Source organism: Stomoxys calcitrans, chromosome 2 (genome assembly GCF_963082655.1).
Source record: "Stomoxys calcitrans chromosome 2, idStoCalc2.1, whole genome shotgun sequence".
In the NCBI taxonomy this organism is placed as follows: Eukaryota; Metazoa; Arthropoda; class Insecta; order Diptera; family Muscidae; genus Stomoxys; species Stomoxys calcitrans.
Genome location: NC_081553.1, coordinates 175,755,072 through 175,782,074, shown reverse-complemented (window position 1 = coordinate 175,782,074; position 27,003 = coordinate 175,755,072). Strand labels below are relative to the sequence as shown.

The 27,003-nt window shown below is 39.4% G+C and overlaps 1 protein-coding gene across 1 annotated transcript in view; it reads right to left on the bottom strand.

Annotated features, from left to right (window-relative positions):
* The window catches only part of LOC106089254 (tachykinin-like peptides receptor 86C), a 130,652-nt gene that overhangs the window by 9,309 nt on the left and 94,340 nt on the right, over positions 1-27,003 (bottom strand). The window contains exons 4-5 of the mRNA XM_059361702.1: positions 16,562-16,775; positions 11,789-11,923 (exon numbers count right to left, since the gene is read on the bottom strand). Coding sequence (XP_059217685.1) covers positions 11,789-11,923; positions 16,562-16,775 — 349 coding nt within the window. The remainder of the gene's footprint in view (positions 1-11,788; positions 11,924-16,561; positions 16,776-27,003) is intronic.

Below are 27,003 nucleotides of genomic sequence, written 5' to 3'. Positions count from 1 at the left end.
ATTTTCAAGGCCAACTCACTGAGTGGCCGCCCATCCAACAAAACACCCCCAAGCCGTTCACGTTTGCTGACTATAGAAATATGGGGCTCAAATTAAAGGTATGTGGGAGTAGACCACATATCTGATATCAATATTTGTAGGGTCACAATGATATTTCGATGACTAAATGTATATACCCCTATCCATCGGTGGTGTATAGAAGTATTTATATTAGTTGTAATAACAGATCAAAAAATTTCCATTTAATTTCTACGCCCTTATTTTCATTCTAGTATTGTAAATTCTCCACTGATGGCAGGGGGATGCAGTATTGTGTGTCATACTTTTTATTTTAAAGAAATTAGAATAAGCGCCTCCAACCTAACACATAGATGCACATTGGCACCGATACAATTTCACAACCCTTAAGGAGAACCAAAGACAAATACATAGGAGTAGACTCTGATGATATCCATTGAAGGTTGCCATCTAATGGATGACATCAAAGGAACCAGAGTAATAACTTGAACAAGATATGCCACAACGATAACGAATTGCCAATTTATGTTATTATGGAAAGGGGAGGAGCGCGCTAACGGGAAAAAGATGAATTCCTCATTTGCAAAATGTGAATTGGAAAAATAAAATTTAATACTTTTCTTGTAGCGTAAAATGACGAGGCCGTAAAACAGATCTTAAGACACGTGTTTGTCTGGAGGATATGCCATATACATACATAAATATTATCATATTTAGGGGATACACATATAAATGTATACGATATGCCTGTAGGGCACTAGATTAGAGAGAAATGAAAATCAGACTTGTATAGAATACACGCCAACATAGAGTGGGGATGTATACAAAATAATTTTTGACATTATAACTGAAACACACGAAAATATTCCCGTACTACCACATGGTGTATATATGTTTTATGATTGAAGAAATCTATGACGATTTACAGACTTCAGCTACAGCCTACAAAAATGAAGTAGAAATGAGTTGAAAGAGCTTAGGGATGCTTGTTTTTTGTCTGCAGGTATACTTAAATGATTGACTTTATCCGACTACAGGTTAGCTGCTACGGCCAAGTTACTAAGTTACTACTGGTATATCTGTCAAATAAGTAATGACAGCTACATGATATTTTTATACCCTTCAACACCACTGTTGTACAGGCTATTATAACTTAGTGCATTTGTTTGTAACACCCGGAAGGATGAGATATAGACCCATTGATAAGTATGCTGATCAACTCAGAATCAGTTTCTGATTCGATTTAGCTATGTCTATCCATGTACAAACTACAGGTCGCAATTTTCATCCGATTTAGATATAGCTTCCATATACATGTTCGAAGGCCACCGTGGCGCAGAGGTTAGCATGTCCGTCTATGACGCTGAACGCCTGGGTTCGAATCCTGGCGAGACCATCAGAAAAAATTTTCAGCAACGGTTTTCCCCTCCTAATGCTGGCGAATGTCGCCAACATTAGGAGGGAGACACCTCTCAAACGAGGTGTCGCACTGCGGCACGCCTTTCGGGCTCGGCTATAAAAAGGAGGCCCCTTATTATTGAGCTTAAACTTGAATCGGACTGCACTCATTGATTTGTGAGAAGTTTGCCCCTGTTCCTTAGTGGAATGTTCATGGGCAAACCATTCTAAGACGATCTAACCTCTACAGTCTTTAAAAATGAAGATATTGATCTGAAACTTTGCACAGATTCTTTTTTGTCCATAAGCAGTTTAAGTTCGAAGATACGCTATATCGGACTATATTTTGAATAGCTTCCATATAGACCGATCCGCCGATTTAAGGTCTTAGGCCCATAAAAGCCACATTTGTTATATTTTGCTCCGATCGGTCCAGATTTGGATAGAGCTGCCATATAGATCAATTTATCGATTTAAGGTTTAGGTAGGCCCTTCTTTGGATGACCCAGATTGGTCCAGATTTGGATATAGCTGCTATATAGACCGATCTCTCGATTAAAGGTCTTGGACCCATAAAAGGTGCGTTTATTGTCCGAATTCGCCGAAAATTGGGACAGTGAGTTATTATAGGCTCTTCAACATCTTTCTTCAATTAGGTCCAGATCGGTTCTGATTTAAATGTATCTGCTTTATAAACTGATCTCTCGATTTAAGGTTTTGGGGACGTATAAAGCCCATTTATTGCCCGATTTCCGGAAATTTGGGACAGCGGGTCTTGTAAGGCCCATCGACACCCCTCTTCAATTTGGCTCAGATCGGTTCAGATTTGGATATATCTGCCATATAAACTAATCTCTTGATTTAAAGTCTTGGCTACATAAAAGTCGCATATATTGGACCATATTTCGATATAGCTGTTAAGGGGGCATAAATTAAGCATTTTTCACCGGATTATAGCGAAAGGTGGTTTACATATATACCCGAGGTGGTGGGTATCCAAAGTTCGGCCCGTCCTAACTTAAAGCCTTTTTATTTGTTATACAATACTCCACCACTGTGGTACAAATTTATTACAACCTATAAATCATAGATTTGGTACGATCTTTAAAAATTTAAGCGTGAGGTGTTCTGTTTGACGACCCAGTACGAGTGCAAAATTTCATAAAAGTCGGTTAGGTTAGGTTAGCTATATCTAGCTCCTATATATATTTTGGTCTGATCTTTACAAAATTAAGCACAAGATATTTTATTTGACGTCCCATTACGCGTGTGTTCCAAATTCCATTAAAATCGAATCAGATTTTGCCATAGCTTCCATGTATATCTTTCTTTCGATATGGCCGTTTGAGGCTGTAGTAGCCACTATGTAGGTCCTGTCGTAAGAAAATCTTCCAAGGTTATATTCAATATTTCAATAACTAAAAGCGTGCTAAGTTCGAACGGGCCGAATCTTATATACCCACCAAAAATCGTATTTGTCGAGTTCTTTTCCCAATATCTCTTTTTAGGCAAACAAAGGATAAAAGAAAATAATTGCCATAATATTGGAGCTATATCAAATTATGGACCAAAATTTAATTTAATGTTGGAGACCATAGTAGAAGTCATTGTGTAAAATTTCAGCCAATTCGAGTAAGAAATTCGCCCTTTAGGGGCTCACGTAGTAAAGTATAGAGATCAGTTTATATGGGAGCTGTATCACGCTATAGACCGATTCGGACCATATTTGACACGCATGTTGAAGGTCATGGAAAAAACGTTATGCAAATTTTCAGCCAAATCGGATAATAATTACGCCCTCTAGAGGCTCAAGAAATCAAGATCCCAGATCGGTTAAAATGGCAGCTGTATCAGGTTATGGAGCGCTTTGAACCTTATTTGGTACAGTTGTTGAAAGTCATAATAAAATACTTCATACAAAATTTCAGCCAAATCGGATAGGCATTGCGCCCTCTAGAAGCTCAAAAAGTCAAGATCCCAGATCGGTTTATATGACAGCTATATCAGGTTATAGACCGATTAGAACCTAATTTAGCACAGTTGTTGGAAGTCATAGCGAAACTCATCGTGCAAAATTTCATTCCAATCGGATAAGAATTGCGCCCTCTAGAGGCTCAAGAAATCAAGACCCAAGATCGGTTTATATGACAGATATCAGGTTATGGACCGATTTGAACCATACTTGGCACAGTTGTTGAATATCATAACAAAACACGTCGTGCAAAATTTCATTTTAATCGGATAAGAATTGCGCCCTCTAGAGGCTCAAGAAATCAAAAACCAAGATCGGTTTATAGGACAGCTATATCGAAACATAGACCGATATGACCCATTTACAATCCCAACTGACCTACACTGATAAGAAGTATTTGTGCAAAATTTTAAGCGGCTAGCTTTACTCCTTCGAAAGGTAGCATGCTTTCGACAGACAGAGGGACGGGCATGGCTAGATCGACTTAAAATGACATGACGATCACGAATATATATACTTTATGGAGTCTAAGACGAGTATTTCGAGGAGTTATAAACAGAATGACGAATTAAGTATACCCTAATCTTATGGTGGGTGGTATAAAAACGATTATCGTTCTCTAAAAAATCATATTCCTCACCTAATTTTTTTGTGGACGGTCCACAGTGGTTATGAACGGTGCACGGCTCAATAGTTTAAAATTCAATCGTTTTGGGTACCGGGCCACCGATATATCCTAGGAAATTGTAGAGAAGATAATCTTTCAAGCCTGGCAACTACCTTTCACATGTAACCTAATTCTTCGATGATTGTCCAAAGTGTAACGGATGACCGAGGGTTACGAATTAGAGACTGTGAACGCTCCAATATAATGTAGTCCAATCTAAATTTGAAGAATCCGCTTTGCTGTCGTTGCCCGCCATGACAGCTGAGTGTCTGTTTGGATGACATGCTGGTAAACTAAAGGTTGCAGTAATGATTTCTTTAAAGGCTGTGAGGTAAGCATGATGCCATCATAGCACAGAGGTAAGTATGTCCACCTATAACGCTGAACGCCTGGATTCTAATCCTAGCAAAAACATCAGAATCAAATTTCAAAGGTGGTTATCCCCTCCTTATGCTGGCGATATATGTGAGATTCTGTGCCATGTAAAAACTTCTCCCCAAAGAGGTGTCGCATTGCGGCACGCCGTTCGGACTCGCATTGAACTTAAACTTGAATCGGACACCATTCATTGAATTACCCCTGTTCCTTAATGGAATGTTCGTGTGCAAATTTGCTTTTGCCTGTATTACACTAGCAAACAGAAGAATTTGACTTTCCTAGGGAAAATAAATTTGCGAAGTTAAACATTCGGATGTTATTGGTAGGCATCTTCATTCTCCTATTCTTGTGTGTGAGTTTGATTGGTAGTAGCACTTAAACCCAATCTAGATGACTGCACACCTTATGTCACGGTAGACTCCCATAAAGGTTAGATTAGGTAAGGTTGAAGAAGAGGGTGCGGATCATAACCCGCCCATGTTACTTTGAACATAATCCTGAACCAGCAATAGGCTGATCCGTCGAATTTCCTATATCTATCGTTTGATTTTCACTTTTAAGGCCTAAACATCCAACATTTTCGACTAATATCCATAAAATTTATTCTCATGGTATACGTCCCTCTCTAATACTCATAATTATAAAGGGACAAACAAGCAACACCATACACGTTTGTTTGTAAGTAGATAAGGCGATTTATATGTCTGTTATTTGAAATTTCCATGTAATTGGAATTTTGAAAGAGAAATGTGAACTCATTTCTTTTTTACTTTTGCAATAAAACATATCAGCTAACGCAATAAAATCTAAAAGCGAACGGATAATAAAGGCAAATCAAATTATGAAGCCTTTTCCATATATACTAGCCATTCATAAAACCAATATATGTGAATTCGCAAGGTATGTAAATTTCCCATTTCCAATTTATGTATTTAAAATTGGTTGCCATCAACAATTCACGGAATGTAGAACATCATTGTGTCATGACAAAGTCATGATGTAGGCAAATGCTTTGAAACAAATCAAAAGAACGTCAAAGCACTGCGATTTCGTTGGTCTATTATGTTATTTTGAAGGGAAATGTGTGGCTTTAAGCAAATATTACAAAGTATTTGGAATGCCCATGATTATTTCATTGCTGGGGATTATTTCCTTATAATTCATCATAAAATGTATCTATGAACATATGTATGCTTTTTTTTGATATTGAATATAAATGGGATAACAAATAACAACAAATAGTTTGCGGATTTGCAGAATTAAGCAAAATTAAAACAAACTTGTTCGCACTGTATGGTAATGCGGCTTTTGCGGCTTTAGAATAGAAGTGGTACGTGGTTTGGGGCATTGATACCGACTATTGATACAGCTAACTTTCGCAGGAGTAAAGCTAGCCGCTTGAAATTTTGCGTAAATACTTCTTATTAGCGTAGGTAGGTTGGGATTGTAAATGGGCCACATCGGTCCATGTTTTGTTACAGCTTCCATATAAACCGATCTTGGATCTTGACTTCCTGGGTCTCTAGAGGGCGCAATTCTTATCCGATTTAACCTGAAATTTGACATGACGTGTTTTGTTATGACTTCCAGCAACTGTGTTAAGTATGGTTTAAATCGGTTCATAATCTGATATAGCTGTCATATAAACCGATCTGGGATCTTGACTTCTTGAGCCTCTAGGAGGCGTAATTACTATCCAATTTGGCTGAAATTTTGAACAACGGCTTCTCCCATTACCTCCAACGTTCCTGTCAAATGCGGTACGAATCGGTCTATAGCCTGATACAGCTCCCATATAAACCGATCTCCCTATTTTACTTCTTGAGCCTCCAACTTACGTGTCAAATGCGGTCCTGATATAGCTGTCATATAAACCGATCTGGGATCTTGACTTCTTTAGCCTCTAGAGGGCGTAATTCCTATCCGATTTGGCTGAAATTTGGCATGAAGTGTTTTGTTATGACTTCCAAAAACTGTGTTAAGTATGGTTTAAATCGGTTCATAACCTGATATAGTCGTCATATAAACCAATCTGGGATCTTGACTTCTTGAGCCTCTAGAGGGCACAATAACTATCCGATTTGGCTGAAATTTTACATGACATGTTTCGGTATGACTTCCATCAACTGTGCTAAGTATGGTGGAAATCGGTTCATAACCTGATATAGCTGTCATAAAAACTGATCTGGGATCTTGACTTCTTCAGCCTCTAGAGGGCGCAATTACTATCCGATTCGCTTGAAATTTGGCATGAAGTTAAGACTTCCAATAACTGTATAAAGTATGGTGCAAGACGGCATATAACCTGATATAGCTGTCATATAAACCGATTTGGGATCTTGACTTCTTGAGCCTCTAGAGGGCGCAATTATTATCCGATTTGGCTGAAATTTTGTACAACGGTTTCTCCTATGACTTTCAACATATGTGTCGAGTATGGTCTGAATCGTTTTATGGCTTGATACAGCACAACAGGGATACCGGGAAAGAACTCGACAAATGCGATCCATGGTGGAGGTTATATAAGATTCGGCCCGGTCGAACTTAGCAGTCTTTACTTGTTAATTTTTAAATATTTCTCAGGAGCTATGGGAAAGTTGTTCAAAGAAAAGCACGTAAAATTCAGAAAAATGCATGAAATCTTTATTTGAATTGATAGTACGGTCCATATAATTTAATGTTTGAAGATTATTTCATGCTAATGTTGATCGTGACTGCGCCTCAAATGGTTCATCCACTAAGTCAAATTTTGGCATACTCTTTCCAACATTTCGATCGGAATTTCACGAATAAATGCTTCAATGTTGTTTTCCACTGCGTCATTGAAGCGGGCTTGTCTGTGCGCTTTAACATATCCCCACAAAAAATAGCCTAAAGGCGGAGCCGGTGTCTGTTAGCAGCCATATGAAATGCCCCAACGTCTCATCATCTTCCTCACGTTACCTACACATGCTAATACTTGCAGCACTTGCAATTTTGGACCAACTTTTTTTTCAGTGTAAAATTCGGCACGGCCGAACTTAAGGCGCTTTTACTTGTTTTCATTCAATAATCTCTTTGGACTTGGCTATAAAAAGGAGGTCGCTTATCATTCGCCTTAAACTTTAATCGGACAGCGCCCATTGATGTTCCAAAAATTTGCCCCCGTTCCTTAATGGAATGTTCATGGGCAAATTTGCATTTGCATCCATTTGGACTGGAACAGAAACAAGAAAACTTATGAGTTTTTCCTTTATTTAAGAGTTGCCTTTGAAAGAATATCACGTACGGCAATGATTTATAAGCTACTTAGCATTGGTGTATCATCGGTAAAATTGATTGAATAACTGTACGAAAAGACGGATTCCACCGTATGAACTGAAGAGTAGCAATTGCATGGTTTTTGGTACTAACACAGATGTTAAACATGGATGTCTTCTTTCATTACATTTGTTCGAGCATTCACTACTTTTATTGGAGCTTTTGCTCCAGTTTTGCTTGATTTCATTGGCGGTGCACAGTAGTGCAAACGGTGAAAAACATTGGAAATAAGTCCACAACTTTTTATCTGTTGATCGGTTTATATGGGAGCTATATCAGGTTATGAACCGATTTTGACCGTACTTGGCACAGTTATTGGAAGTCATAACAGAACACTATGTGCAAAATTTCAGCCAAATCCGATGAAAATTGAGGCATCCAGGGGCTCAAGAAGTCAAATCTGGAGATCGGATTATATGGGAGCTATATCAAGTTCTTAACCGATTTGAACCATACTTGGCACAGTTGTTGCAAGTCGAAACGGAAAACTATATGCAAAATTTCAGCCAAATCAAACAGAAATTGCCGCATCCAGGGGCTCAAGAAGTCAAATCGGGAGATCGGTTTATATGGGAGCTATATCAGGTTCTTCACCGATTTAGACCGTAATTGGTACAGTTGTTGGAAGTCATAACAGAATACCGCATTCAAAATTTCAGCCAAATTGGATGAAAATTGAGGTTTCCAAGTGGTCAGGAAGTCAAATCTAGTGATCGGATTATATGGGAGCTATATTAGGTTCTTGACCGATTTAGACGGTACTTGGCGCAGTTGTTGTAAGTCATAACAGAACACTATGTGCAAAATTTCAACCAAATCGGACAAAAATTGTGGCTTGTAAGGGTTCAAGAAGTCAAATCGGGAGATCAGTTTATATGGGAGCTATTTACAAATCTGAACCGATATAGCCCATTTGCATTACCCCAACGACCTACTTTAAAATTAGGTAATTTCATGCGGCTGGCTTTACGCGTACGACCGCAATCGTGATTTCGACAGACGGACGGACGGACATGGCTAGATCGACTCAGGACGTCGAAACGATCAAGAATATATATACTTTATGGGGTTGCAGATCAATGTTTCTAGGTGTTAAAAACGGAATGATTAGATTAGAATACACCCAGCCTATGGTGGTGGGTATAAAAAGAAAACCTTCTATAAGGGCATTTCTCAGCTATGAGTTCCTCATGTCTTTGTAAAAGTAAACAAAATATTGGGTTGCCCAAAAAGTAATTGCGGATTTTTCATATAGTCGGCGTTGACAAATTTTTTCACAGCTTGTGACTCTGTAATTGCATTCTTTCTTCTGTCAGTTATCAGCTGTTACTTTTAGCTTGCTTTAGAAAAAAAGTGTAAAAGAAGTATATTTGATTAAAGTTCATTCTAAGTTTTATTAAAAATGCATTTATTTTCTTTTAAAAAATCCGCAATTACTTTTTGGGCAACCCAATACAAACAAGTAAAAAGGCGTTAAGTTCGACCGGGCCGAACTTTGGATGACCACCACCGCGGATATATATGTAAACCACCTTTCGTCATAATCCGGTAAAAAATTCATAATTTATGCCCCTATAGCAGATATATCGAAATATGGTCCGATTTTAACCAAATTCGACACGGACATTGAATGGTCTAATAAGTACCAGTCATTGTTAAATTTTGAAGAACAATTATTGGTTTCTTTGTAGCCATATCCAAATATAGACCGACCTGAACCATATACGATAAGGACGTCGAAAAGTCTAACATAGGTCACAATGTCAAATTTCAACGAAATCGGATTATAAATGTACTATTAATGAGGCCAAGACTAAATCGAGTGATCGGTCTATATGGCAGCTGTATCCAAATTTGAACCGATCTTGGCCAAATTGGAGAAAGATGTCGATGGGGTTAGCGCAACTCACTTTATGGCAGCAATATCCAAACCTGAATCGATCTGGGCCAAATTCCAGAAGTATGTCGAGGGGTTTAACATAACTCACTGTCCCAAATTTCGGCGACATCGGACAATAAATGCGCCTTTTATGGGCTCAAAACTTTAAATCAAGAGACCGGTCTATATGGCAGCTATATCTAAATCTAGACCCATCTTGGCCATATTGCAGAAGTATGTCGAGGGGTTTAACATAACTCACTGTCCCAAATTTCGGCGACATCGGACAATAAATGCGCTTTTTATGGGTCGAAAACCTTAAATCGAGAGATCGGTCTATATGGAAGCTATATGCAAACCTGAACCGATCTAGACCAAACTGCAGAAAGATGTCGAAAGGCCTCACACAACGCACTGAACTAAATTTCAGCAAAATCGGATAATAAATGTGGCTTTTATGGTCCTAAGACCCTAAATCGGCGGATCGGTCTATGTGACAGCTATATCCAAATCTGAACCGATCTATGCCATATTACAGAAATATATCAAGGGGCCTAACTTTTCGCACTGTCCTAAATTTCGGCGCCATCGGACAATAAATGCGCCTTTTATGGGTCGCAAACCTAAAATCGAGAGATCGGTCTGAATGGAAGTTATATCCAAATCTGAACTGATCTGGACCAAACTGCAGAAAAATGTCGAAGGGCCTAACACAACTCCTTGTCCCAAATTTTGACAAAATCGGACAATAATAGCGCCTTTTATGGGCCCAAAACCTTAAATCGAGAGATCGGTCTATATGACAGCTATATCCAAATCTGAACTGATCTGGGCCAAATTGAAGAAGGATGGCGACTGGTCTAACACAACTCGTTTTCCCAAATTTTAGCAAAATCTGATAATAAATGTGATTTTTATAGGCCTAAGACCCTAAATCGGCGGATCGGTCTATACGGGCGCTATATCAATATATTGTCTGATATAGCCCATCTTCGAATTTAACCTGCTTATAGACAAAAAAAGATTTTGTGCAAAGTGGCAGCTAAATATCTCTATTTGTAAAGACTGTAGCGTGATTTCAACAGACAGACTGACAGACGAACGGACTGACAGACGAACGGACTGACAGACGAACGGACGGATCGTCTAAGATTTTTACGATGATCAAGAATATATACACTTTATAAGGTCGGAAATGGATATTTCGATATGTTGCAAACGGAATGACAAAATGAAAATACCCCCATCCTTCGGTGGTGGGTATAACAAAAAGGAAGCCGATATCAAACACATATTGGGCTTTTGTCGAAGTCATTCCCAGCGGGAAACTTTAGAAGGACCCACATGTAGAAACCTTCCACAAGGCCTATAATTAAACCTGAAACAAAGTAAAACAAATTCTAACAGCCCTTCGATATTTACCATGTCAGAGACCTGCCATGCTCCTTGCTATTTAACAAGGCGTGTTCAAAAATATGAGGCCTCCCTACTCTTATCCAAGTTTCCCGCTGGGATATTCGCAGAATTTGTCATGGAATGACTAGTGACATTTTCAATGGCTGACAAAATGCTTTGTTTTAGGCTTTCAATAACACAAAATTTTGGAAGTTCTGTGTGCATGTGTATCAGCTCTCTTGTAAGGTAATTTTTTCTAGTTTTCAAGAGAAAGGCAACTGATTTCCGCCGTTGGGTTGTTGTTGTACATAATAAAGAATGTAATATAATATGGCTCTGGTGGTTTATTTGGTTTCTTTCGAAAAGTAATTCCCATTTTTTCTTGGAATTAACAATTATTTGTATCCAAAGTCACATGGACTCTTTTCATCAGGGAATAATCAGCAACATATCTTTTGAAACTTGTTGCAATCATGCTTCCAATAAACCATCCTCTTGATTGAAGACAGTCGCAAAAAGGGTTTCCAAGGCCACTCTTGTACTCCCTCCGAAGATTTTCCATACGAATTGTATGTGATTGCCGCAAATAATGATGTGGTAGGATAGAACGAAAACCACTCAAAAAAGCCATAGCAATTTTCCAACAGAACAAAACTCCCCATAGGATTGTCAATGTTCGCTTACAAATGGGAACAGTGTAAAAGTGTTGAATGCACTATTCCGCCAGCCCTACATGCAATGAAAATAGGAAAAAACGCCCATTCATAAGACCTTGACTTACCTTTTTGTCATGGTGTTGGAATATAAGAGACATGGCGCCGACAGGATACAGCTCAAGATCCATATTAACGCTAGAATGATGCGCACTTTACGCCTCGATGTCCTCCGCTTCAGAGGATGCACAATGGCAATATATCTGAAAGTATGAGGGGGGAGAGAAGAATGGAGAAAAAAAAACATAAAGATAAATGGTTTTTGTGTCACAAAATGTTTACATGATTTATTGCAGATACACAAAAATGGAAGTAGGGTGAATTGAAACGGGATGGAGTAATCAAGTGTGACTCCATAAATTTCGCACCACAAAAACTTTTCATGGCATTGTTGGTTTTTGCAAGGTACGACAAGGTGTTCATAAAGACACATTCATAGAGTTTGCACTGTGTAAGTACTGTGTCTTAAAGTAAACAAGTAAAAAGCTTAATCGGGCCGAATCTTATATACCTTCCAGCATGGATCGTATATTTGAAATTTCTGGCACAGTTTCTGTTTAAAGCCTAGTACTGACTTCATTCGCAGCGAAAAAAGCATATTAAATTATTGTGAAATCCTACGGGCTCTATTCCTTGCCGGAACACAAACAGAAGTCAAACAAGTAAAAGCGTGCTAAGCTCGGTCGAGCCGAATCTTATATACCCTCCACCATGGATTGCATTTGTCGAGTTCTTTTCCCGGCATCTCTTCTTAGGCAAAAAAGGATAAAAGAAAAGATTTGCTCTGCCATTAGAGCGATACCAAGATATGGTCCGGTTCGAACCACAATTAAATTATATGTTGGAGACCTGTGTAAAATGTCAGCCAATTCGAGTAAGAATTGCGCCCTTTGGGGGCTCAAGAAGTAAAATAGAGAGATTGATTTATATGGGAGCTGTATCAGTCTATTGACCGATTCAGACCATAATAAACACGTATGTCGATGGTCATGAGAAGATCCGTCGTACAAAATTTCATTCCAATCGGATAATGATTGCGTCTTCTAGAGGCTCAAGAAGTCAAGACCCAAGATCTGTTTATATGGCGGCTGTATCAGGTTATGAACCGATTTAAACCATACTTGGCGCAGTTATTGGATATCATAACAAACCACGTCGTGCAAAATTTCATTCCAAACGGATAAGAATTGCGGCCTCTAGAGGCTCAAGAAGTCGAGACCCAAGATCGGTTTATATGGCGGCTATATCAAAACATGGACCGATATGGCCCATTTAGAAGCCCAACCAACCTACACTAATAAGAAGTATTTGTGCAAAATTTCAGAAGGCTAACTTTACTCCTTCGAAAGTTAGCGTGCTTTCTACAGACAGACGGACGGAGGGACGGACAGAAGGAAGGACATGGCCAGATCGACATAAAATATCACTACGATCAAGAATATATATACTTTATGGGGTATTAGACGAATATTTCGAGTAGTTACAAACAGAATGACGAAATTAGTATACCCCTATCCTATGGTGGAGGGTATAAAAAGAAAATCTAAGTTAGGAATTCTGCGCTACTTATAAAATCCATAATTGTTTTCCATACCATACCCCTAAGCTGGTATTTAGAAGTATTTGGGGATAAGAAGTCGAAACACCGTAGAGTGAAACAGGGAGTTCCCCAAGGTGGGGTGACATCTCCGGCACTGTTTAATCTCTTCCTATCCTCCATTCCACCCCCTTCAGACTGCATAGAGAGTATTTAGGGATAAGAAGTCGAAACACCGTAGAGTGAAACAGGGAGTTCCCCAAGGTGGGGTGATATCTCCGGCACTGTTTAACCTCTACCTATCCTCCATTCCACCCCCTCCAGAGGGCATAGAGATCGTATCATATGCGGACGTTTGTACGATCATGGTATCAGGCCCCCCATCCATTGATGATATCTGCGATAGGTTGAACGTCTACCTCAACGAGCTTGCCTCATATTTCGCTGCAAGAAATCTGTAGATATCCGCCACCAAATCTTCAGCCACACTGTTCACTACAAATACGCGTGAGGTGAATACTGAGCTGACTGTGATGGTCGATGGAGAAATGATTCCGACCATCAAGTGTCCCAAAATACTTGGCGTCACATTTGACACCTCTTACACATTCTCCTCACATGCCATAGCAATCTGCAATAAAGTCAAAAAAAGAAACAAGGTCCTCAAGTCACTTGCTGGCAGCACTTGGGGTGCAGACAAAGAAACCTTGTTGACCACGTACAAAGCAATTGGCCGGTCTGTGGTAAGTTATGCAGCGCCAGTGTGGTCTCGTCAACTTTGTGACACGCAGTGGAATAATATTCAGATCTGTCAGAATGCCGCCCTCCGAACTGCGACGGGCTGTCTCCTCAGTTCTCATGTGGGCCACCTACATCAGGAGACAAAGATCCTACCAGTGCGAAGACATAACTACGTGCTGTCTAAGCAATACCTTTTGGGCTGTTATCGCAGAAACCATCCAAATCATCATCTTGTGGATAGAAGAAGTGAGGTTCAGCGCTACAAAAGAGAACCTCTAGACCAAGCGGCATATCAACATTCATGCAGACACGGTAGCAGATGCGGTAATTGGCTACCGGGTGAATGTAGTCCTTGGAGAACGACCGCCACCCATTGCATCCGACGAAATCGACTTCCCCCGGCAAACCAGAGTGGTTCTGGCTCAATTACGTTCCGGCAGATGTAGCCGCCTCAATTTCCACAGAGCTAGGGTTCATGCCGACGTGCAAGATGTATGTCCCGATTGTAACCAGGGACCGCACGATACACGTCACCTGTTTAACTGCTCGGCCAGACCCACTCGACTCAGACCCAGATCCTTGTGGACGCACCCCATCTTAGTCGCAGAGATCCTGGGTCTTGACACTCAACAGAATCAAGCAGACGAAAAATAGAACACAATAAACTGCTACAACTACAACAACTCTGGGGAAAATAAATAATTTAAATTTTAATGACAAATAACACTGTGTTAACATAGAATAATTGGTAGTTAATATGGTTCAGTCAGTGATGATCTCATCGTCTACCGTTCCCTGCTCCTTAGGCTGAGTTTCCTGTGACTCCACTGTCTGATGATAATAGGATTTTTGCATATAATAGTCTTCCGAATCGTAAGAAAGTCAGTAATAGTTCCATCATCGGGTCCCGTTACGCTATATTGAGTCTACCGTCCCTGCACTGCCTGATGTTCCAATATTAGCATCTTTGCCTATACTAGTCTTCCAAATTTTGAGTAAATGGGGTTCTTGGGAGTAGGTTATGATCTTATCGTCGTGTCCCTGTGCGTTAGGCGGCATTGAGTTCTCTGACACTGCCCTGCCTGATGTTTCAGCATTAGGATATTTATCCCTTCTAGTCTTCCTATTCTCGAGAAAGTCTTTGATGGTTCCGTCTTCGGGTCTCTGTTCTTTACGCTGTGTTGAGTCTCTCGTCCCTGCACTGCCTAACGTTTTAGTATTAGGATCGTTGGTTATCCTTGTCTTCCCAATATTAAGAGGGTCGGTGATTGTCTCGTCGTCGGCCTCCTGTTCATTAGGTAGTATTGAGTGTCCTGCCACTGTACTGCCTGATAGTTCAAAATGAGGATATTTGCCTATATTAGTCTTCCCAATCTTGAAAAAAGTGGCCTTGGTCTCGTTGTTCGTCACGACTTCAGTCTTAGCCAACAATGTCACGGAGATTTGATCAATGCCCACCACAAGGAGAGTTCCTTCTTTCCTCCCCTGTTAAAAACTTCCCATTTCTCCACGACCAAATTATGGTTTTGCTTTTTTAAGACTTCTATCATGCGTTCCGTCGCGAATTTGCCGCCCTAATTCTTAATGAAAACCATCGCCTTTGTGAGCTGAGGAATGTCCTTCTTACTCACAAGGTATTTGACTGTATTAAGATGGCCGCTCTATACTCGCAGCTCATAATTTGTATGGGTGGACCCCCTTCAGAGTTCATTACATATTCGAAAACCCGATCGTTTACAAGTTGATACACATCGGACCGATGATCTGGTGGAATCCTACAAGATGTACTGCCGATATCGAGGACTGCATAAGTCATCTCATCTCTGTTGTGCTTCCTTGCCACTTTGGCGTAAGAGGGTGCCACATTACCTTTCGCAGCGACCATCTTATCCTTCAGCCCTCACTGGAAGTCACAGTCCTCCATGAAGACTCAAGAACAGTGCGCGCTTCCTTCGTTCCTGCTCTGACTTAGCCTCCCTGCGGAAAGGCTGTCTCGGTCTTCCCAAAGTACTTGAAAGCGGGGAGCTCTGTTTCTTCTTCGGGGTCTTTGCAGTGTTATGCTCTTCTGGAGATCTGATTCGCTTTCCATCTTCTATAGCCTGTAATGTCAGTTCTATCCCTTCCAGCATCCTGCACTATCGCCCGATTGCGCTGCCGGTGCATACTACTCTGTGTCATTCGTCGTGCCCCGGATAGCTTTCTTGGACTTCTTGTGATCTTAGAAAAGCCCTCGCTCACTTTTGCCGTCATCCCGCTGTCAACACCACCTTTACATAAAGGTTGGGAACAAATTGCGCATCCCTCTGATGTTGGTTCTTTGGAATTCGTTTTGAGTTCCCTCCAAAAAGGCTTTAAACATTTTTTGTAATAGGTAGTACCTATTTCGAGATAAGATGTTTTTCTTTGAGAAGTGAAATGAAAACATGTTCGCTCCACTCAATGGCTGCTTAATAACGCCGAACTACGAACATTTACACTTTTAACTTCTCTCACGTGTACCACTGTTTTAACCTTAAACACAATTGCAAAAGAACAAATACGCGGAAAAAACTTTCTTACTTACCTATCGAAGGATATGGCCACCAGGGTGAATACCGATGTCGACACCGTTACATTTGCCATAAAATTATTGATGGTGCAATAAATTGTGCCAAATGGCCAGTCAGAATTCAACATGAATATGAAATTGAAAATACAATTCAGGGATGACATGAGCAAATCGGCAATGCTCAGATTCAGCAGAAAGAAATTTGTGGCCGTTCTCATACTGCGGTGACCTGAAATGAATGTAAGGAAGGAAACAGCTTGATTAATGAAAGGACAGTGTTATAGGATATAAAAAACAAAGAAGGAAAAAAAACCCGAAAAACTCAAGAAAAAATTATCAAAATGCATCAAGGTTTGTTCTCTTTGATAAAATATTTTTTTTTTCAAATTTTTATTTCATTTTATGGTATTTGCTCTTGTCCTGTACTTTTGTGTTTGTTGGATAGTAAGTAAGAGCAAAGAATTACTTCAATATTAAAGGGTGGTTTTTCATGAGTTAAGTTTTTCGGAATGCCTGCACTGGCTGATAATTGTGTCCAAACATGATCTGTGAAAGTGAAAAGTGTTCAGTATACTCTGCAATTTCATCTCAGAGAAACTCACAAATGAGCAACAACAGCAAATCTTTGAAATAGATTATTATTCAAATTCATGATCTGCGACAGCACCTAATTTTATGTGAACAGGCAAAACGGTCGCATTTGGGGTGAAGAACAACCACATGTCGTACAAGAGTTCTGATGCATCCAAAAAACCGATAGTTTGGCTTGGCTTATAGGCTGGTGGTTGGTCAAGTTGGACAAAAATTGTGGCTTCCATGGGCTCAAGAAGTCAAATCAGGAGATCGGTTTATATGGGAGTTATATCCAAATCTAAAGCGATATGGCCCATTTGCAATCTTCAATGGCCGATGTTAATATAAAGTGTCTGTGCAGAATTTCAAGCGGCTAGCTTTACGCGTTCGAACCCTATCGTGATTTCGACAGACGGACGGTCGAACGCATAAAGCTAACCGCTTGAAATTTTGCATAGATACTCAATATTGATGTAGTTCATTGGGGATTGCAAATGCGCCATATGGGTTCAGATTCAGATCTAGCTTTCATATAAACCGATCTCCCGATTTGACTTTTTGAGCCCTTACAAGCCGTAATTTTTGTCCGATTTGACTGAAATTTGCATGTAGTGTTCTGTTATGACTTTCAACAACTATGCTTAGTATGGTCCAAATCGGTCTATAACCTGATATAGCTCCCATATAAACCGATCTCCCGATTTGACTTCTTGAGCCCGTGGAAGCCACAAGTTTTATCCGGTTTGACTGAAATTTCGCATGTAGTGTTCTGTTATGACAACAACTGTGTCGAGTATTGTGTAAATCGGTCGATAACCTGATATAGCTTCCATATAAACCGATCACTCGACTTGATTTATTGAGCTGCTGGAAATCTCAATATTCTTCCGATTTGTCTGAAATTTTGCGCATAGTGTTTTGTTATAACTTCCAACAACTCTGCCAAGTACGATCCAAATCGATTATAGCTCCCATATAAACCGGTCGTCCGATTTGACTTCTTGAGCCCATAGAAGCCACTATGTTTGTCCGATTTGTCTGAAATTAAGCTTGTAGTGTTTTGATATGACTCCCAACATCTGTGCCAAATAAGATCCAAATCGGTCTTTAACCTGATATAGCTCCCATATAAACCCATCTCCCAATTTGACTTCTTGAGCCCCTGGAAACCTCAATTTTCTTTAGATTTGTCTGAAATTTTGCGCAAAGCGTTCTTTATGACACTTAAAAACTGTGCCGAGAAAGGTCCAAATCAGTCTGTAACCTGATTTGATTCTTAAGCCCAACAAGCCGCAATTTTTATCCGATTTGGCTGAAATTTTGTGTTATACGTCTCAACAACTGTGCCAAGTACGGTCCAAATCGGTCTATAACCGTATAAAGCTCCCATATTTTAGCAGAATCCTTGGTGGTGGGTTCCCAAGGTTCGCCCGGCCGAACTTAGTACGCTTTTACGTGTTGGTTACTATAAGGGAGCACATAAAATTTCGCTTAAAGCGCACCACACATCTCCGACATCTGGCGTTTCTGAAAACTTGGGCAAGTAATTCACGAAAATTGAAAACAGCGGTTATTTCTTCACCAGACATCATATATGCGATATTTTTTTATACCCACCACCGTATATTCATTTGGTCATTCCGTTTGCAACACATCGGAATACCAATATCCGACCCTATAAAGTATATATATTTCGGATCGCCGTAAAATTCTAAGACGATTTAATGATGTCCGTGTGTCTGTCCGTCTATCCGTCCGTCCGTCTGCTGTAATCACTCTACAGCCTTCAAAAATTGATATATTGAGCTGAAACTTGGCACTGATACATCTTTTTGATGCACTCTGGTTAAGTTCTTGAATGGGCCAAATCGGATCATATTTGGATATAGCTGCTATATAGACCGATTTTCGGATAAAGGGTCTAATGCCCATAAAAACTTTATTTTACATCCGATTTTGCTGAAATTTAAAACAGTGAGTAGTTTCCCGACAATTGACCTAAATGTGGTTCAGATCGGACTATATTTAGATATAGCTACCATATAGACCGATCTCATGACAAAAGGTCTGAAGACCATAAAAGCTTTATTTATTACCCTATTTCGCTGAAATTTGCAACAGTGAGTTAGTTTGAGCCTCCCAATACCCTACTTTAATATGGTTCAGATCGGACTATGTCTAGATATAGCTGCCATATAGACCGGTCCCCCATAAAGGGTTTGAAGCCCATTAAAGCTTTATTTATTACCCGATTTCGTTGAAATTTGCCAGTGGGTTGTTTCAAGCTTCCTGATATCTGACCTGAATATGGTTCAGATCGGACTATATCTAGACATAGCTGACATATAGGCCGATCTCCCGATAAAGGGTCTGAAAACAATGAAAGCTTTATTTGTAATGCAATTTCGCTGAAATTTGGAATAGAGCACAGTTTAAGGCTTCCCGATATCTGACCTAAATATGGTTTAGATCGGACTTTGTCTGGATATAAATTCCATATAGACCGATCTGCCGATAAAGGGTCTGAAACCCATAAAAGCTTTATTTTTTATACGATATCGCTGAAATTTTAAACAGTGAGTTATATTCAACCTCCTGATACTCGACCTAAATATGGTTCTGATCGGACTATATTTAGATAAAGCCAAAATATAGACTGAACTGCCGATAAGGGGTCTGAAGCCAATAAAAGCTTTATTTATTATCCGATTTCGCTGAAATTTGAAACAGTGAGTAGGTTAAGGCCTTTAACATCCGACCTAAATATGGTTCTGATCGAACAATATTTAGATATAGTGGACTTTATTTAGATAAAGCTATATACCCAAGGTGGTGGGTATCCAAAGTTCGGCCAGGCCGATTTTTAAACTTGTTTAGTTGTTAGTGTTTTTCTTTTGATTTTTCAAAAACTATGGTTAAATAAGTAAAATGGCGTTAAGTTCGGCAGGGCCGAACTTTGGATACCCACCACCTCGGGTATATAAGTAAACCACCTTTCATCAAAATCCGCTGAAAAGTGCATACCTTATGTTCCATAGCAGTTATGTTGAAATATGATCCGATTTGGACCAAATACTAATAGGCACAAGTCATTGTTCAATTGTGCAAAACAAAATATTGGTCTGTTTAGTAGCTATATCTAAAAATAAACCAATCTAAACCAAATACAACATGGATGTCGAAAAGCCTAACATAGGTCAATGTGTCAAATTTCAGTTAAATCGGATTATAAATGCCCCTTTTTTGGGGCCAAGACTTTAAATCCAGATATCGGTATATATGGCAGCTATATGCAAATCTTCACCGATTTGGACCAAATAGCAGAAATATGTGGAGGGACTTAACTTAATTCTTTGTCCCAAATTTCGGCAACATTGGACAAAAAATCCACCTTTTATGGGCCCAAAACATTAAAACGAGAGATCGGTCTATATGGCAGCTATATCCAAATTCGGACCAATCTGAGTGAAATTGAAGAGGATGTCGAAGGGCCTAACACAACTCACTTTCCCAAATTGCGGCAACATCGGACAATAAATGCGTTTTTTGTGGCCACAAAACCTAAAACCGAGAGATCGGTCTATATAGCAGCTATATCCAAATCTGGACCGATATGTGCAGAAGTATGTCAAGGGACTTAACTTAACTCACTGTCCAAAATTTCGGCGACATCGGAAAATAAATGCGCCTTTTATCGGAGGATCGGTTTATATGGCAGCTATATCCAAATCTGGACCGATCTGAGCCAAGTTGACGGAGGATGTCAGGGGGCCTAACACAACTCACTGTCCCAAATTTCAGCAAAATCGGATAATAAATGTGGCTTTTATGGGCCTAAGACCCTAAATCGGAGGATCGGTCTATATAGCAGCTACATCCAAATCTGGACCGATCTGGGCCAAATTAACGAAGGATGTCGAAGGGCCTAAGGCAACTCACTGTCCTAAATTTCAGCAAAATCGGATAATAAATGTGGCTTTTATTGGCCTAAGACCCTAAATCGGTGGATCGGTCGATATGGGGGCTTTATCAAGATATAGTCCGATATAGCCCATCTTCGAACTTAACCTGCTTATGGACAAAAACAGAATCTGTGCAAAGTTTCAGTTCAATATCTCAATTTTTGAAGAACTGTTGGGATTTCAACAGACAGACAGATAGACGGACGGACATGCCTACATCGTCTTAGATTTTTACGCTGATCAAGAATATATATACTTTATAGGGTCGGAAATGGATATTTCGATGTGTTGCAAACGGAGTGACAAAATGAATATACCCCCATCCTTCGGTGGTGGGTATAAAAAAATCACCCTTTAAAGAAACTCATTTGGTTGCTATTGAGCTTCGCATTGATGATTTTTATGGTCGTTTTGACCATCCTGTTGCCATTTCGTTTGAAGGCTATTGAATGCCTACAAATGCATCAAGCAAGAAGATGAATGCAGATAATTCCAAAGATTCTATGCACTAGCCATGCAAAGTATGTAGGGTAGCATTCGTTGAATGAATGTAGGGATAACGTGCCAGAAATATTTCGTTCTCATCATAAAAGATTTCAGCGAACGTTCAGTGCAATTACCCACACATCATTCGGAATGATGACGAACCATTCTTTCCCAGTGGCAGAGTTCAGCATTAGTGTCGTCATGGAAGTTTTTAATACGTAGTGTTATCTTTCCACAGCAAACTTTAAAGCTTTCTTTTGTGTTTATTCCTCAATTTCGAGAAATATTCCTATTCCCTCTTTTATTAAGGTCATAAACAAAAAAAAATCCTCCCCTCTCTTCAAATGATTGTCCTTTACATTTTTAGAGTGGGAAGCTGCATTTGATGGGTTTGACCATTGTCCTTTATGGAAAAAATTTTAATTAAAGGCTTCACTGGAACAGGGATTATTGTCCAGTGTGGAATCATTCCCATAGATTTCTGCGAAATGGAAGCAATGGGAACATAAACTGTTTTTCACATGAATCTGACATGGAATCCGGCAGCAGACCCTTGAACTGCACTCATTGATACAAGTGAAGTATCTCCCCTGTTTTTTAACCCAAAAACGACGAACGGCAGGAACACCAGAAAACACTTTCAGTGGTAATTATCTCCTCTTAGTGCTTGCGACACTTGTGAGGTATTTACCGTAGGTAATCAGACGTAAAACTTCTCTACTCAAGTGGTGTCGTTCAGCGGCAAGCCGTTGGGACTCGGCAATAGAACGGAGGTTCCTCATCATTGATATTAAATTTGTATCGGACAGGACTTTTTGATATGAGAGATGGAATGTTCATGGGTAAATTTGTATTTGTATTGGCAAATGGAAAAAAACTCAAGAATAGCGTGGTCTTAGAAAAAAGTTAGGAATGACGTAAACCAATACGGTTTGGATTGGCATAAAGTGGAGAAATGAAACAAGTGAAATAAAATTGTTCTCACCATATAAAGTCATATTTTGGGCGAAAATCGAGCAGTCTGAATCTAAATTTTTATAGAGACCACCATGGGATGGGGGTATACTAATCTAATCATTTAATTGTAACACTTTGAAGTTTTGATCTGAGACCCAATAAAGTATTGGATTGCCCAAAAAGTAATTGCGGATTTTTTAAAAGAAAGTAAATGCATTTTTAATAAAACTTAGAATGAACTTTAATCAAATATACTTTTTTTACACTTTTTTCTAAAGCAAGCTAAAAATAAAATCTGATAACTGACAGAAGAAAGAATGCAATTACAGAGTCACAAGCTGTGAAAAAATTTGTCAACGCCGACTATATGAAAAATCCGCAATTACTTTTTGGGCAACCCAATATATAGACTTGTCCGTCCGTCCGTCTGTGGAAATCACGAAAGCGGTCGAACGAATAAACATGGTCGTCTTTAAAATCTGAGTCGTTCTAGCCATGTTTGTCCGTCCGTCTGTGGAAAACACGATACGGGTCGAACGAATAGGAATAGCCGCTTGAAATTTTGCACCGATACTACTTGATGATGTAGGTCGTTGGGGATTGCAAATGGGCCATGTTGGTTCAGATTTAGACATAACTTCCATATACACAGATCTCTCTCTTTGACTTCTTGAGCTCTTACTAGCCGCAATTGCTAGCCGATGTGGTGAACATTTTGTACGATTTGTTCTATTACGACTTTCAATAATTTTGCCAAGTCTGTTCCAAATCAGTCTATAACCTGATATAGCTCACATTTAGCCCCTGGAAGCCGCAGTTGTCGTCCAATTTTGTTAAAATTTTGCAGACCATATATAGAGTGGAAACAATTACCTCGGCTGGGTTGTATGCCATTAACTTCTATGTATTGTCCGATTATCACTTCTTGATGGCCACTTCGTGGTTCAAATCGGTTCATAATCTGATATAGCTGCCATATAATTGCCGTTGATTTTTTAGGGCTCTAGAGGGCGTAATTCTTATCCGATTTGGCTGAAATGTAGCATGACGTGTTCTGTTATGACTTCCAATAACTGTGTTAAGTATGGCTCAAATCGATCCATAACCTCACACAGCTGTGATATAAACAGTTCTGGGGTCTTGGCTTCTTGAGCCTCTAGAGGGCGTAATTACTATCCGATTTGGGTAAAATTTTGTATAACGGCTTCTCCTATGACCTTCAACTTACGTGCCAAATACTGTCTGCATCGACTTATAGCCTGATACAGCTCCCATATAAACCAATCTCCCTATTTTGCTTCTTGAGCCCTTAAAGGGCGCCATCCTGCTCAAGAAGCCATGATCACAGATCAGTTTATATATATATCAGATTATAGTTATATCAGGTTATGTACCGGCCATACTTAGCACAGTTATTGGAATTCATAAAAAAACACCCCATACAAAAATTCAGCCAAATCGGATGAAAATTGCGCGCTCTATTGGATCAAGAAGTCAAGATCCAACATCGGTTTATATGGCAGCTATAGCAGATTATTAGAACCGGTTTGAACCAAACTTAGCGCAGTTGTTGAAAGTGACACCAAATCACCACGTGCAAAATCTCGGTCAAATCGGACGAGAATTGCGCCCTCTAGAGGCTCAAGAGTCAAGACACAAGATCGTTTTATATGGCAGCTATATCAAAATATGGACCGATTTGGCCCATATTTTGACATTTTTTTTATGTGCCATATTTTGAGCCCCTAAAGGTTGCAGTTCTTGTCTGATTTGGCTAAAATGATTCAAAACGACTTCTCATATGACCTCCAACATATGTGCTAAATATGGTCTGAATTGGACCATAATCTGATATAGCTCCCAAATAGGCCGATCTCCAGATTTTAACTCTAGAGCCTCTAGAGGCTGCAATTCATATCCGATTTTCCTGAAATGTTGCACAATGACTTCTACTATGGTCTCCAATATCCAAACCAAGTATGCCCCGAATCAGTTGATAACCCCATATAGCTCTAATAACAAAGCAATTCTTCTGTTCTGCCGTGAACATTATAGCTCTGAATTTCCTTTGTTGTTTCAGAATATTTTATAGTTTCGAAAAAGTTTTTTAATGTCACCTTCATCTTCCTTGTTATTAGCATAAGGTTGGCCGAATACCAATAGTATTCGGTATTGGTATTCGAAAGTTTGTCTCGACCAAACTTAACGGAGTTTCCACTTTTAGTTCATTAATCTGTAGATTTTATGAATTTAAGTCGTCTGAAAGTCAAGTGATGTAGTCAACTCCGGCTAAAAATGTTTTCTGTCCTTACCTTATAGTTCTAAAACTTGCTATTATACCCACTACCGAAGAATGGGGGTATATTCATTTTGTCATTCCGTTTGCAACATATAGAAATATCCATTCGATCTAGACATGTCCGTCCGTCCGTCTGTCTGTTGAAATCACGCTATAGTCTTTAAAAATAGAGTTATTAAGCTGAAACTTGCACAGATTCTTTTTTTGTCCATTAGTAGGTTAAGTTCGAAGATGGGCTATATCAGACGATATCTTAATATAGCCTCCATATACACCGATCCGCCGGTTTAGGGTTTTAGGCCCATAAAAGCCACATTTATTATTCGATTTTGCTGAAATTTGGGACAGTGAGTTGTGTTAGACCCCTTGATATCCTTCATCAATTTGGACTAGATCGGTTCAGATTTGGATATGGTTGCCATATAGACCGATCCTCCGATTTAGGGTCTAAGGCACATAAATGGCGCATTTATTGTCCGATGTCGCCGAAATTTGGGACAGTGAGTTGTGTTAGGACCATCCCCATCCTTCTGCAAGATGGCACAGATCGGTGCTGATTTGGATATGGCTGCCATATAGACCGATCCTCCGATTTAGGGTCTTAGGTCCATAAAAGCCACACTTTTTATCCGATTTTGCTAAAATTTGGGAAATTTGAGTTAGACTCTTTGACATCTTACTTCAATTTGGCTCAGATCGGTTCAGATTTGGATATAGCTGCGATATAGACCGATTCGCGGATCTAGGTTCTTAGGCCCATAAAAGCGACATTTATTATCCGATTTTGCTGAAATTTGGGACAGTGAGTTGTCTTAGGCCCTTTGACATTTTTTTTTTTAATTTGGCCAAAATCGGTTCAGATTTGGGTATAGCTGCCATATTGACCGATTTCTGGATTTAAGGTTTTGGACCCATAAAAGGCACATTTATTGTCCGATGTCGCTGAAATTTGGGACAGTGAGTTAAGTTAAGTCCCTCGATATACTTCTATAATATGGCACAGATCGGTTCAGATTTGGATATAGCTGCCATATAGACCGATTTCTCCATTAAAGGTTTTGGACCCATAAAAAGTGCATTTATTGTCCGGTGTCGCCGAAATTTGGTACAGTGAGTTGTTTTAGGCCCTTTGACATTCTTCTTCAATTTGTCTCAAATCGATTCCAGGTTTTGAGGCCATAAATGGCGCATTCATTGACCGATTTCGCCGAAATTTGGGACCGTGAGTAGTGTAAGGCTCTTCGAAATTTTTCTGAAACTTGGCCCAAATCGATCCAGATTTGGATATAGCTGCCACATAAACCGATCTCTCGATTTGAAATCTTGGCTCCATCAAAAGCGCATTTATAATCCAATTTCACCGAAATTTGATACAGTGACTTATGTAAAGCTTTTTGACATTAGTGTTGTATATTTTTCAGATGGGTTTATTTTTAGATATAGCTACTTAAAAGACCAATATTTAGTTATACACAATTGAACAATGACTTGTACTTATTAATATTTTGTCCAAATCGGTCTATATTTAGTTATAGCTGCTATGGGGCAGAAGGTATGCATTTTTCATCGGATTTTGACATAAGGTGGTTTACATATATACCCAAGGTGGTGGGTATCCCAAGTTCGGCCCGGCCGAACTTAACGGCATTTTACTTGTTTTTCATTTGTATCTGTACTGGAATAGCTATGAGGATTGAATCCGTTTAAAACGTAACCTAATTTGAAAGAGAAATTGTGCTGACAACGCATCATTGAATGTAGTTGTAGAAGTGCACAATGTATTACGCCATTGAAATAACCATTTTCCTTTTACTATTCATTTTTCCCACTTTCAACAGTCCTCCATTTATCATAAATCTTATTCGCTAGTTTTTCTATTACACTATCTTATGCAAACTAACTATGCAATATTCCACTTTTTGTATGGGTGCTGTAATAAATTTTTTGTTGTTTTCCGTGGTTGTCAGAGTATTATTCTATGAATGTTTACACATCGCTTGGATGGTAACAATTGCAGGAGTTTCCTTTTATGAATTGAATGTGACAATGCCATTTGCTAAACAGTACATAATGGAGGAATGAATGCAATGGTGAAAAACTTTGGCTTCCGTAACGACTGTCCAACTCATGAATGGCTTTGTTGGGATTGTGGTAATAAATCAAAATATTGAGAATTACAT